The sequence below is a fragment of the Amborella trichopoda genome, chromosome 13 (assembly GCF_054954075.1).
Source record: "Amborella trichopoda isolate Santa Cruz 75 chromosome 13, AtrichopodaSantaCruz75HAP2 v2.0, whole genome shotgun sequence".
NCBI lineage: Eukaryota > Viridiplantae > Streptophyta > Magnoliopsida > Amborellales > Amborellaceae > Amborella > Amborella trichopoda.
In genome coordinates this window covers 47,155,755-47,170,718 of record NC_142348.1, presented here as the reverse complement: position 1 = coordinate 47,170,718, position 14,964 = coordinate 47,155,755, and the positions used below count along the sequence as shown (strand labels likewise).

Sequence of the window (14,964 nt, the reverse complement as noted above, 5' to 3'; positions counted from 1 at the left end):
TTGATAGGTTGATGTCATATCCCAACAAATTGGGGTCCTAATATCTCTCTCATCCCAAAAAAATGGGAGTCCTAATCTCTCTCTATCTCCTATCTAAAGGTGCTTTATGGCTTTCTTAAAATGGATGAGAACCTTTAAGCCTTTAAGGACAAGTGGTGATCCCAAAAAATAAAGATTAGACAGAGAGACCCCCACCATCTTTGGGTGGAATGTATAACGCTACAATGAGATGCTAACTCTCTCTCATATTCAATCATATTTAAAGGTATGGCTTTTTTTAAAAAGGAAGAGAAGCCACAAGTGCAAATTTGCATATCTAAGAGATAAACTATACCATAGGAAGAGAAAGAAAAATTAAATGATTCCACACCCACAATAATCATTCCCATGAAAGTACAAAAATCACCGTTCCACTATAAAAATGTTCCCCTCGGAAAACACTAGCATAACAATGTGTAAGGATTTAGGGTCTAGCATTTTATTGTTCGGATGCTTCCTTTTGGGTTTAGACTCTAGGCGCAGAGGGCTTGTAATAGAATGCTCATGAACAGCTTTGTTCGTGTAGAATCAGCCACACAATTGATTAGAGTATAGTAAAATATAATTAAATTGTCAGTCGAATTAATTAGACTGTTTTGAAAAAAAAAAAATAATAATAACTTAAAAATTAAAATATATAGAAATGAGAAATGTATTAAAATACACCAACTTTTCAACAAATTAACAAATTACCCCACACCCACTTCCAACTTATGGTTATGTGTATTTTGATGTGAATTTTAAAATTAACTCAAAAAACGTAATTAAAATATTAAATAGTTGATATCTTATGTGTATTTTGATAAATTTCTCAAAAGAAGTGATAACTTAAGTGTGACTCCAATAAGCGATAAAATGAGAGCAAGAGACTAAGGTGGGTTGGCAATGTGCAGCGCAAACCCAGTACCACAACTATTACGAGGTGTGAGTTGATTTAAGTGGAAGGCTAAAAAAGGGCAAAGGGAAAACCCAAAATGACATGGTTGGAAGTAGCGATAAAATATATGAATACTTATGACTTTATTGAGGGTATAACCCTTAATATAGTAGAATGACGGATTAAGATTCGTGTAGCCGACCTAATTACTTGGAAAAAAAGCTATGATCGATGATGTTGTTTAGTCAGTTTAATAAAAATAATATCTATTTGGCTTAACCAAAACTGGTCAAACATTGGTACGAAATTTAATTAGTTTTGGGCCAAAAACATTAGTACGAAATTTAATTAGTTTTGGGCCAAACTACCTGTTAATAAATCAAATGGTTAGAGACTGGTCTGTCCGGTCTTGCAAATACCGATTTGGACTGCATCTAGGAATGTAAAGCAATTATAGTAATCTACAATTTACAATAACAAATTTTTTTATTTCTTCAGGTGAATTTCCTCTCTTAGCAACCCAGTTATGATTGAAGTGAGAAGATTCTCATTTCTTTTTTAAAATGCAATTGTTGACTACTTCAATGAATCTGTACATTTTTTGCCTTCATCTCCCTTTTTTATAGGAGTATTCAAATACATATTCTTGTCAAATCGTTTTTGTTTATTTTACCCATAGTCCTCTCTCAGCATCCATCAAGATGGTTCATTTTTTTTTTTTTCTTTTTTTTTTTTTAAAAATCAATAGACAAAACATCCTGACATGACTTGTTTCCCCAAATCTTTATATTTCTCTCTCTAATTCCATCTCAAGGTAACAGCTGTAACGAACAAACTCTTCTTATAATGATAACGACCGATTGCCATAATGATATGACAGTCGTTATAAGTGAATAATGTGAATAATTAAGAAAATTGTTTCATGCAGGGTGGATTGTATTTCTACACATGCAATCCAGAAAGTGTAAAGCATCCATCCTAAAGATGGATGCAAGTAGGTGTTCCATTTAAAAACAATAGAAATTAACGGTCCAAATATTTTTTTATTAGAACTATTATTTTTAGTCTTTAAATTTTATTTATTTTTTCATATTCATGATCTCCATGTTACCCTAAAACCCATTACATCTACTTAAAAATTTAAGTTTTAATATCCATCTCAAAAATAGATTTATTAAGAGATCTACATTTCTACATATGTGGGCTTGGCCGCATAGCATCCTGGTCCTTAAAATTATTTAAAAGAAGAAGAAGAAGAAGAAGAAGAAGAAATAAACAACTGTGATGTAGCTTATTTCAATCATGTCATATTCATTGCTTTTTTTAAAGAATGGTTAAAAATACTGTCATAAAGGTTAAAATACGGACATAAAAGATATGTAGGGGCCAGGGGCCAAGGCCCACGCCAATATAATATGGTACCGGATGATATATCAGGATTTAAATTGGAAGAAATTAGGGAAATTAAAAAAAATGTACCATAACTTTCTAAAACCTCATCCATACCTTTTTTCTGTACTTTTTACATTTTTTTTATCAAAATATTCTTCATAGTAGTTTTAGAACCATGAAGACATCATGGTAAACTCAATACCATGATGGTCATGGGTGGTTTAATGTTTTAAAGCATCACGACGCTTAAAAAGCCATGATGATCATTAAGAGGCATCATGTCATTTAAAAAGTCACGATGGTTGTTAAGGATTCTTATGTCTCATGGTGGTTAAATTAGAACCGCGATAGTCCAATAAACCATCACTGGTATTTAAGTGTTGTGATGCTTCAAAACTACATTTAGCTTATAACCTGCTATAGCCATCACTGTTTTCAATAGACCGTGATGCCTTTATGGTTCTAAGACTATTATGAGGCTATTTTCATCTACTCACTCAAAAAAAGGGTATAGATGAGGTTTTGGAAGGTTTGGACTTTTTTTTCAATAATCTAAAAATTAAGAATATTGTTTATAAATTTTCAAGTAATCATTAGTTTTATTTTAGAAAATAACAGCTTTAATGAGTGTTTTTTGGAAAACATTGAAATGGGATATAATGAACATGAAATTGATTCTATTTGTTATTCATTGACATACGTATGGTTGCAATTTGTATAAGACGTCAACTTTAAACAACCAGGCGCACTTCTTAATCTTCTAAAAACTGAAGTTTTCGTGCCAAAAACCTCTATATAATGACCTAAAAGTATATTTTCACCCCAATTAAGAAGTTTGAAGCTCGTATAGTTCAAACAAATCTATGAACACTTCAAAATTTTGAAAACAAACAATCTGGATAATGTGTTATGAGATACATTATTTTTAGGACTTGAAATCATCTTTTTCCATATCCATACATCTTGACATTGAGAGAAGAACTTTTCTCCTAGGTGGATTTTTTAGGCGCATCTTACTTCACTTAATATAAATATTTTCCACAAACAAACATATATATCTTATGTAAAAATTTTCCATTTAGACAGACATGTATAATAGATGATTTTCAAATAAAATTTATATATAACAGCTAGTATTTTGCAAACTTTTCTCAAATTTAAGAAAGGGACAAATATGACATGGCTGTGATATTTCAATAATGTAATTGTTGATGGTAGATATTGATGAGAAATCTGCTATTATGGATTTCCTAAGGAGTAATTTAGGGGGGTAAGACCATTCAAAGGCAACTTACTCAACAATGTTGGTGATATTCAATCAAATATGGCAAATCTTATTGGCAGCGGACTCAAATAGTTAGAAAAAGGCTCTGATACTGATGATGATGGAAGATCTTATTGGGCCAACCAATTCATTATGCAAATAATAATTGTTGGGCATTTAAAGCTTTAAACATTCAAATATTTGATTGTAGCTAGATGTTTTATTATTGATGGACGATAACTCACATAGTTATTCATGCTATATTTTCTTGATCTTTATGTTTTCTAGTTGTCTTGTTCACCTTAGAATCGAACTAGATGCGACAATCAATTGGTCTCAAGGTCACGGAGGGGATCAAATACTGCATATAGCGAGATAAAAAGTAAAAACAATGAGATTGAAGCTCCGAAGGGGGCAAGAAACAATGTTCTGCAAACAAACTCTCTTAACTTGGTACATTTGTAAAGTTTAAACAACTAAGCCTCATTTTTTTAGTGCGTTATTGAGGTGCACCCTATTTCAACATTATAAAATTGACACCTTATGTACATTTTTTTTCTTAATTAAATTTTTTAATAACTGAAATAAACAGCTTTTAAAAAATTTCATATTTTTCAAGTGAGTATAATCATGGTATCTCTCTCGATCATTCTCTTTATTCTCATGTTTTAATGCTTGATTACGGTTTTCTTTCTTTGTTTTTTTTGTTGGGGGAACATTAACAAGAATGATTATTGTTAAAATTCATAAAGATCAAGTTTTAAAAATCTGTGATCCGAATGACAATTGGCCAATCTAGATCTCAAATCAATCGGTCGGCCCAATTCAAATTTCAGATTGTCAAGCCGATCCAAAGCTCAAAAAATATCGACAACCGGCCAATTCCCCTGTGAGGTGACAGCTATTTCATTAGTCCCGACCTTCTTTTCCCCAATATTTGATATTTCGAAATTTTTTTATTAAAGATGGTGGTGCAATTCTACCGTCATTTTGAAGAGGTACTCTTTAATTTTATCGGGGAAGCCTATGGCCCACCTATTTTATCGGGCCCACCTATCATGAAGAGAAGCCCACCAAAAACCATAAAGCATCTTCTCGTATAAGGACCCGTTTTCTATACGGTCAAGCCCGTATATGTAGAAATGCAAGCCTCTTGATAAATTTATTTTTTGAGATGGATTACAGGACTTAATTTTTAAAGACATGTAATTCATAAGATGGAAATCATGAATAAAAATAAATAAATAAATTTTAAAAACAATTTTAGTAAAAAAACATTTGAACTGTTAGTTTTCATTATTTTTAGATGAAACACCTACTTGCATCCATCTTTAAGGTGGATGGTTCCTTTCCATTATTTTTATATGAAACACCTACTTGCATCCATCTTTAAGGTAGATGGGTCCACGGATAACGATATGCCCAATGTGGAATGGAATAATAAAGATAAGAGGGAAAAGAGCGAGGAGGAAAACGACTTCTATTCGACTTGCCCTAAAGGCCGCTCCATCACTGTCAATCGTCACAAAACCAGCACAATGTTGGAGCGAGAAATTTATGTCACGAGATCTTAGAAAGAGAAAATCGACCCACCAGAACTTTGAGAGATAAAGTGAAGTTTTTTCTAAAATATTTTCTTTTCCAGTTAATGCTCTAAAAGATTGGTGTTTTTCCCAACAAGCTTCAAGTCAATTTATCCTGTGGATAGAAATCGGATAAGCTTCATATTAGGCAAATGTTGTTTCTTGCGGTGTTTTGTTTTGTCTAACTTTTGAGCTTTAGGGTTGGCCATGCACCCAGCAATACAGGACTGGGTATGGGTCCAAGAATTGGACCAGGAGGGTGAGGTTCAGGTCAAATATTGGACCAAAATATCATGTCAACTCAACCGGAATAGTATTATTATATATATAATATTTAATATACAATATTTTAATAATATTTTAATAATATTTAATTTATATTTTTAAATATTTATTTAGCAATTAAAGAAATTTAATTATATCTTTTAGTTATAATATTTAAATAAACATGTATATATTTACGTATTTATTTTTGGATCAAGTTCAATCGGGTCTGGATCCATTCAAGTCGGGGTCTCGCCCGACCCATTGCCACCCCTTAGCCTTGCATGATTGTTCGCTGTGGAAGACCCGAGAAGGGGCCTTGTGTATACTATCACAAGATAATAGAATGAAACTTATACTTCACTTCACTTAAATAAGTGACAAATAAATTTAATATTTTATGACTAAAAAAGTAGCCATAGAAATACAAACGGAGATCAAAGAACTTAGACCCACCTCAAAACTAACATTTCCCCTAGAGAAAGAGAGAAGCCCATGAAACTATGGGGTGAAATGTGATCATCTGAGTTTCAAAATGGAAAAATCTCAAATATTTACTTATCTTGCTAAAGATAATGAAAATCCATAACACATTACCCAAATAATATTACTAATCCAGGTCACCAATCCAGTTTTTGAAACCTTGATAAAGATGATACACAGACATTGATGGATTCCAATCCTCCGCTGACCACTCTGGGTTTGATCTGTTGCATGGTCTTAAAGTACTACCAAGCAGAACAATCCAAGGTCCCCGAATTGGAGTTTTTAATGCCTTTGCTCTCTCTCTCTCTCTCTCGAACTTCCACAACTTTAAATCACTTGTCAAATCGATTTTCACTGACAAATGAAAAATTTTCGAGTTTGTAAGAAATATGATTGATCAGAGACAAAGATTACATTACCTTTCCAGTCACCCCCTCGTGACAGAAAACATCAGAAAAAAAGAAACAAAAAAGAAGGAAAAGAATGGGAAGATCTTCTCTTTCATTTGAAAGGAAGAAAAGTGTTAAAAGAAGGAATTCTAAGAGATGAGCATGCCTCGGGCTCTGCCACAAAGAAGGGTATTGTGGGGGATGCTATACTCCCTTGCGAGGCTCCGCTCTGAACTGAAGACTCTGAAGTAGAGTTGCTGACCCAGGTACTGCCTTGCCCACATTGCAGACCTTGCGTTCCACATGCCTTGGTTATCCATTGACAAGTATATGGCAGTCCAGGAGTTGGGATAAACCTGTTAAAAAAAATTACAGAAGGGTAAAGGTTAGAGAGAGAAAAAGTGCTCTGAATCCCCTTTTTCTTTTTTCCTTCTTAAAGAGTGGAAGAAAACACCTTCTCTACTTTAAGAAAGGGAGAGAGCTCTATGCCCTCCTCTTTTTTTTATTTTTACTTAAAAGGGAAGGAAGCTTCTCTTTTTCTGAGTGTGTGTGTGTGTGTGAGAGAGAGAGAGAGACCTCTAAATAATAAATGAATTTTGCCTCAAATTGGTTGTAATGAAGAAAGTGTCACAGTAATTTCTCCCTTCAGTCATTTTAGTGAACACCAGTGGACCACCAAAGTCCCAAATCAGTCCCATTTCATTCTGAACTGGGAATGAATCCCAAATTTGGTCCAGTTCATTCTCAACTGAGAGAATGAAATCTGCTAGTAACCTTTCAAATTTGGGCTGAAATTTTGCTCTGACCCCATGAATTGAATGTGAGAGAGAGAGAGAGAGAGAGAGAGAGAGAGAGACTTGTTTTACCTGGGTGGTGTGTCTGGAAACAGCATCAACCAGATTGTATGTTCTCCAGCTATCGGACTTCCACTGTCCAATGCCCATCCTGCATTCAATAAAATCAAATACTACTAAGTTTCAATGGAAACCAAATACTCCTAAGCTCATTCTGTAAAAACTGAAATGTTTTAGTTTCAGTTGCATAATTTCCTAAAATAAACAAAAGACTGACCAAAATTTTTCATTTGATAACACGGTAATAAGAAAATCTAGACACTTATCACATCAGCTTAGGTCTCCATATAACATGCTCACATACATTAATCTGAATAAGCAATCCATTATCACATAAAAATTTGGTTAAATCCCTCATCCAAGGTTAGTATTTTTCGAATGTGTGCATGCATGGGTGAGTGAGTGTGTGTGTGTGTGTGTGTGTGTGAGAGAGAGAGAGAGAGAGAGAGATGGGTTTACCCAACCACCCAGAAGGAGAAACCATCGATATGCCATGTCTGGATTGTGTTTTCGTTGTTCTGGAAGATGATCTCTACGTAGTCATGGAGAGAGGAAGCCACAACAGAGGTTCCCAAGCGCGCAAAACCACCGGATGGCACACTGGGAAAGGTGTTGAAGTCGAAGACACCAGCAATATTGAACCAATCAGCAAGTTTCAGAGGGGTATCAGGAGAGATATAAGACACTTCATTCACAGCATAGCGCAATTTGCCGTTGATGAGAGGGGCAGAATTAGCTAAAACAAATCTCCTCATAGGCTTTATCAAGCCATAATGGAATGAGCCTTGAGGATTTGGCCTAGCTGCATTTGTTGTCAAGTTCCATCTGAAAAAAGTAGGAAAACAGTGATGAGAGAGTTATACTGGTGTCACAGATCTGATGGACAGAAGGGAGTGTCAGGAGATTCCCCATGGTTTTCTTTGATAGTTTGAAAAGATGATCAAATGCCCCATATATCTTCCATTTAAATAACTGGTGCAATAAAAGGAATCATTATGGTTTGGTGAAATATTGTTGTACATCAATAATGAAAGAAACCAAAAAATATGAATCACTTCACCACAAAAGGAAAAACACATTATTTTTACCACTCATTTTAAAAATTAAATGATCATTGGCAGGGGACTAAATCCTTGAAAATCAGTATGTTTTAGTCAAAATTTTGGTCTAACTCATGCAAATGATGGTGAGGACAAAAACACTGATGATGGTCAAGATGTATAATAGTGTACTTTTATTGTATCATCTTTATCTTCTATAATCAATTAATCACCATAAATACCTCCACTACAACAACAACGACGACAACAACGATAACAAGAGCTTAACAGATACGGAGATACCTGATGGATCTGGCCTGGTTGATAGACCATTCTACATCTGTGGGGGCAGGAGGGAGAGGCAGAGATAAAGGGATATTTGTGTTTCTGTAGTGGAAAATAGCCGTGGAAGTAAGAACTCGATCAGTGAAACGAGTAGAAGCGACAACATAGTAGTCCTTAGGGGGCTGGTCAGCTACTACTAGAACACCATAAGACTGGCCCACATGAACATCAATGGAATCATAGACATTTTGGATGGTGTGAGACCCTTCAACTTCCACTAGCTTTAACTTGTGGCCTTGGATCCTAAAATTGAGTGTGGTTTGCAGCCCCACATTTGATATCCTAATAAAGCAGGTCTTCCCTGAAAGCATTTCATGTAAGAATTGATACAAAAAAGGTCAGGACTTTGAAATCAATGAAAATAAAAGGGAAAATGCCTGGAGTTAAGCGGAAAATCCAATCCAAACTCATGAAGAAACAAAGTCTTCTTTGAAATCATGAGAAATACTATCACCAAATTCAGAAGTATTTTGGCAAAAAATGTCAAAGTCTCATTTGCAGAAAGTATAGATGATTAATATGTATTTTTGTTTACTTTGTATCTGAACACAATAAGGGATTTTAAATCGATGTTACTGAAGCAAACAGTCACATTCAACAGGAAAACAGGAAAAATAAGTACAAATCAAAACAAGAAAAAGCTGACACAAAATAACCCAGAGGATACAAAGTAGCAAAGGAGAAAACTATAAGTGCATGTTACCTGGGTCTGCATAGAAGTAGGCTCCATTAGCATGGCCATTTATCAGGATTCCATCAGGGAATGCAAGAGGTCTACCCATGTCCAGCATCTTCTGTAAATCCTGCACAGATAAATTGCAACAATGAAAACTTATTCATACACTTCCACAAGATTGCAGGCAAGCAACCAATTAGTTGCAAGGATCTGCATCCGTGCTCAAAAAAGAAAAAAAATTAAAATATGAATAGTCAAAACTGAGAGAAGAACACAAACAATAAGATAAATACAAGAATCAAAGTAAAATGTGAAAGAAACTGTAAAATATAGAAGTGAGAAATAAGGTCTGGCTCATTTCCGAGTAAGAGAGAGAGAGAGAGAGAGAGAGAAAGAGAACGCAGATGGAACATTCCTTCTAAACCATTTAGCAATTGGCCATAAAATTCCATTAAATTTTTAAAGATAATGGGCATTTATGACAATGAGGCATTCTCACCACATAGCACTAACAGTGGGGACTTTGATACCAAGAAAATTATGCATTAGAAGCATCTCTCAGATTAAGTCTTAACCCAAAATCTCCAGTTCGTAGTACTCACACCATTCCATATGATGCATATTGTATAGAAGCAGCTCAGGTTGTTTAACAACATTTAAGAATGAAAACAAGCCAACATGAAAGAAATCTATCTCTGGTGTACTAGAACCATAAAGAAATAGAACTATTGGATTGGAACTCAAATCAGAATTCAAATGGATGTTCTGTTCGAAAAAGCAGCGGTTGATCCGGATTCGATTGTTACAATCAAATGATTAGAAAGCAAAATGATCGGTTCGTACAATCTACTCACCTTGTGATTAGAAATGATTAGAAAGCAAAGATTGGTTCGTACAATCTACTCACCTTGTGATTAGTTTTGTACCAATCACCAATTAGCGCTTGATGATCTCCAGCCAGAGGAGGATATGGGGCTGGTATAACGACCCTCTTGAACACAGTCATGCCTCCAAACCCACCAGCTGCCCTATGCATCAGGGTTGTTGGGAAATAAAAGTAGGTCCCAATCTGATCTTTAGGTTGGAACCTGTATGTGAAGTTCCCATTGGGAGGGATTGGGCAATTGGTACCCAAAACTCCATCCATCCAAGAGTTTTTCCTCTGTTGGATGCCATTCCTGGTTTTTTGTTCGGTGTTACCAGTCAGATCATATTCAGATCTATATCAACATAACCAAATGAAATAATAATAAGCAGAAAATAATGAACGAGACAAATTGAGGAATAATTTAATAATAGTTTTGAGATTGATATCAACAAAACAATTCAGTATGAAACAAATAAACTGCACAACCTCTTCTAAATAAATTGGATATATGTTTATATACACAAAATTACAAGTGCTCTTTGGCGTTTTTTCCTTTTCTTTTACATGCTAAAGAATAACAGACTTGTATCCTTTAATAGGAACGAACACTGTACCAAAGAAAATTTTTGTGCCAAAGAAGTTCACAGCTTCAAACAAAAAAAAAAAATTGTGCCAAAGAGCTAAAAACATTGTACTGCTATGGGGTATTGGATTCCTCATATGATGAAGAGGAGGATTTCGCGGCATGGCTATATTATGAAGAGAGAACCAAATCAACAATGTTCTACTTATATTCCATTTCAGATTGAGTAGTAAAAAATGATCCATCATGGGAAAATGTACAATAAAATTGTTTGCTATTGGTACACGAAGGTCCCAATCATTCTTATCCACTAGATGTAACATCAGTGGGATAGCAATGTCTAATTGATGTGATAAAAGTCCAGGAAATGCTTTCTCAATTTAGCAACACATAACTAGCTAACTGATTTCACATCTGGCAGCTATGACTGATTGTGACCTGCTTGTACCAATAGCAAAAAGTCTTAATAGTGTACAATCCCATCAATTAGAACTTAATTAGTTGAATCCATAAAGATTAACAAATTTCACACGCCTCCACAAGAAACAAGGTCACGCCTCTAAAATAATGCAACCAGTGGTTACTAAAAAAGAAGAATAAACCAGAAGAATCTATGTCAGTATGTGTGACAATATCGTGCCTGACATGTGGGCGGCACCCAAACAGAAGAATCCTTGTAACACTCAATCAAGGAAACTAGCATCATTATTAGCAACATGAGAAACAAGATCTTTAGAAACATTGATTCAATATGTTTCAAGAGCAAATATTTAGCACAAGACAAATGGACATATATGTATAGAAGTAAACATAAAAATTCTTTTACCATGTCAGCAGAAAAGGTTCGTCCAACTTGTTAATGACATTGATGTCGAGATTGTCATTGGTTATGACATCCAATTGAGGACCAGGAAACTGTCCATTGATGAGAATTCCCTGCAAAACCACCAGGAATTTATAAAATATGCTCTTTAATATTCAGACTCATAGTTATATCTATGTTGATTTCTACAGCCAACAACTTATAAGGAAGGCATAAAAAGTTACAGGTTCTCATAACAGAAGGTCTCAACCAACCTGTTGTGGAACACCAAGAGGAGAAATGGTTCCATAGGTAACTGTCCACGTTAGGAATCGATAAGGGTTGTCAGCCTTAGCCAGAACAACAATTAGACATGCCAAAATTCCATAAATTGAACATGGAGAACCCTTCCCTCTCATTTTGTCCACAGAGAAGCTTTTCAAGTTTCAAGGACCTGCACACAACGTAAAATTAGTACCCCCATATTAAAGCTTCATTTGCTGCAGATTAGGTAAAAAATGGCCCTGCACTATTATGTCCGTGCAGTAAAAAAGAAAAAGACACTTTCTTTCAGCAGCATTTTATATGATACGATGATTTGGGCTGGGGCCTCAAACCTCTATTGTTGACGACCATAGAAAAATACCCTGAAACGTTTCACGAGAATCCACTACACCATAGCACAAATATGGTATAATACCAAATAAACCTAGCAAATGGAATCCAAAACATGAACATCGAAAACATTAAGCTACCAAATCCCAACGGTTCTTTATATAGATAACATTAAGGCATGCTTCTTGAGTAATGCAATGTAAAATGTCAGAACCTCAACAAAGAAGTATTACGCAGGAGCACTAAATAACTAATCAATATAAGAAGGCTACAAAAAGTACCTAATCCCAGAAAAGCACACCAAGAACATATCTTTCTTCAAAAAATTGCAATGAAAAAAAAACATGACTTATTCAAGAGCTCAAAAAAGTAAAGTTCAGAGATAATTTAACCAATTCCAAATGATTTATGAAAGAACTGATTCCATTTCCTATGCAAATACAGCTGAAACGATAAACATTCAACACACCAAAGTACACAGAAGAGGAAAGTAGCAACGACATAAGCCCATAATGATTAATTTGTGAATCCACGAAATCCTACTATTTCTAGGAAACAGACCAAAAGTACGGATCCATTACGAAAGCCAAGCTTCATGAAAACAGGGAAATGTAACACTATTTTTTTCTAGTAAGTAAAAATGTATCATTCAAAAAAGGACTAAACAACAATCTTCAACGAAAAATCATGGTTAAAGCGTAAAAAAACTTCGAAGGGAAAAGCCACCACACCAAAACATTTCTTGATTTCAACTGCAACATAGACAACAGCTTGATATTGATTGCACTAACCAGCTATCTTCATGGTAAAACAGCGATAAGAGAGTAAATAATTGGTCTTTAAGAAAAAAACCAGCTGAAACCATAGTTCGTAATTCGCATTCATAACAGGAAATGTAGCACTGCAAAGCACTAAAGAAATTGTAAAATTGAAGAGCAAAAACATGGACCTTAATAAGAAAGAACTTGAAACTAAATACAATAGAAAAAATACAGTTTTCAGACCATAAAGGCACTTAGCTTTTACAGAAAAACACCAAGAAACTCACACTTCCAGTATTTACTAATATAAAAGGATCATGTAGCACTAGAAAGGCTCCAAAAACAGTTCGAATTGAAGACGAGAACGATCATCAGCACACCAAAAACACTGATGTTAACAAGAAAAGCCTTCACAATCCTTCAAAACCAACAATTACTCATCCACAACCAAAATGCATTTAAAATGCACGATTCATACGCAACCAAAATGCACTTTAAATACACTAACAAGAAACCCCTGAAGGAAAATAGCAAGCAGAAAGCTACAAGAGCTATCTTCAAATGCAAAACCTATTCTTCATAAAAAGCAAAACCTTCTCAAACCCTAGATATCACGAAGAGAACTACTATACGTCCACATATCTCGTGTCCTGAACATCAAATAGCAGTACTCGTTTCAGATCTGAAGAGTTCCATACCTAAGCTTGACCGCACCAGAGGCTGAACCCTGAAGAAAGGGATAGGTCCTTGATCCGACAGTCCAAGCTCTAGGCCCTTTATAAAGGCGCCAATCCAGTACGTATCCCGCCACTTTTTTACGCGTTTTCTTCTATTAACCGCCATAATCAATATCTTGTCTTTCTTTATTGATACAAATTCTAAGGCTTGGATCACGCTAAGCGCCATTACGGGTTTCTAGGGTTTTGTGATTACAGCAAATTTAGGGTTTTTTTTTTTTCTCGCTTTTGCCTTTATGGAGCAGGAAGATTCTAGGGTTTCTGATGCGTGATGGACGGAAGTGAAGGCGGGACAGAAGAATTTGCAGAGAACTGATAATTATGTGGGTTCACATGGGCCAACTTACAATTTTGAAAATGGCTATTATTACTGGAGTTTATATACGATTCCCCACAAATCCATATGTCCTTATATTTTTTAACAATGTCATACATGTTCTTTTAAGATTATTATCGATAACACTAGAGTTATTATACGATAAATTTAACTGTTTATTCCATAATTATGAAAATTTCTTAATTTTTGTGTGATGTGCATATGTCCTTTTGTTGTCAAATTTTTATTTTAATTTTACCCTCACTATGAAGATTAAAAATTCAAAGTCACCATACCTGTTGATGACGTCAGATATTCAACATTTGTTTTTTTTTAAGTCATTTTCCAGGGAAAAGTCATTCGGGATTTTGAAAATCCAATTCACTGACTTTGTATTTTGAAGATCGAAAAGTGCCTTAGAAGTGACTTCGTAGCATGAATAGCCGAAATTACGTTCTTTTTTTTTTTCGTTTAAATACCACTCAATTCATCCTATTTCATCATATTCAAGATGTGATATGGTTTAGAAGGATGAATTGGTTATAGGCAACTCCAATAAGATTTTATTCTTAAGCAAAAATCTATTTGTGATTTATTCCACCTATTTTATGGTCGAAACAAAGGTGGACATTACACCATGATTTTGAATCAAAAGAGAGATTTCAAGAAAATACGCATCTTTTCATTCTATCAATAATCGAGCACGATCTGCTGTATCATAAGGGATTTGCCTTTTCTAAAGTGGTTTGAGTTTTTTTTTCACTAAGAAAATACAATATGACCGAAATCTTTTTGGACTTGGGATTTTCAATCTCCATAATAACACTAAAATTACAATAGAAAGGGTGCGTACTATAAGAATTTAAAAATAGGGAGTTTTCCATAATGACAATATTTATCGGAGATATACAGGTAAATTTATCTTATTATTTTCTTCTGTGCTTGCAAAAGGCTCCACGACTATAGCACTTCCGGCATGGATTTGTTGCTCAAGAACTGCGAAATCCAGCTTAGAAAAACAATGTTAAATTTGTGTTACCTTGTGGAAGTTCTTGCTTCCATGGATCAGCGGG

The 14,964-nt window shown here is 34.7% G+C and overlaps 1 protein-coding gene across 7 annotated transcripts; it reads right to left on the bottom strand.

The window, feature by feature from the left end:
- Positions 1-5,947: 5,947 nt before the first annotated feature.
- On the bottom strand, positions 5,948-13,928 carry SKS17 (SKU5 similar 17). Of its 7 annotated transcripts, none has more exons than XM_020669933.2 (9): positions 13,537-13,928; positions 11,738-11,916; positions 11,487-11,596; positions 10,117-10,387; positions 9,237-9,336; positions 8,492-8,834; positions 7,608-7,973; positions 7,161-7,239; positions 5,948-6,650 (listed from the first exon to the last, which is right to left on the bottom strand). In XM_020669933.2, exons 2-9 carry the CDS (start codon positions 11,879-11,881, stop codon positions 6,444-6,446), a joined length of 1,620 nt encoding a protein of 539 aa, XP_020525592.2. In that variant the 5' UTR covers positions 11,882-11,916; positions 13,537-13,928; the 3' UTR covers positions 5,948-6,443. The 7 variants fall into 7 exon arrangements, with proteins under 7 accessions (XP_020525592.2, XP_020525594.2, XP_006848556.2 ...); XM_020669935.2 differs by having other exon boundaries at positions 10,117-10,429; positions 13,537-13,925; XM_006848493.4 differs by lacking the exon at positions 13,537-13,928 and adding an exon at positions 13,126-13,507.
- Between the last annotated feature and the right edge of the window lie 1,036 nt (positions 13,929-14,964).

Excerpts from the sequence above, each read along its gene's own strand:
- SKS17 (XM_020669933.2), bottom strand. The coding sequence starts at position 11,881 with ATGAGAGGGAAGGGTTCTCCATGTTCAATTTATGGAATTTTGGCATGT. Across the intron at positions 8,835-9,236 it reads CTACTTCTATGCAGACCCAG|GGAAGACCTGCTTTATTAGG; the intron begins GTAACATGCACT and ends AAATGCTTTCAG. Across the intron at positions 6,651-7,160 it reads TTTCCAGACACACCACCCAG|GTTTATCCCAACTCCTGGAC; the intron begins GTAAAACAAGTC and ends TTTTTTTAACAG.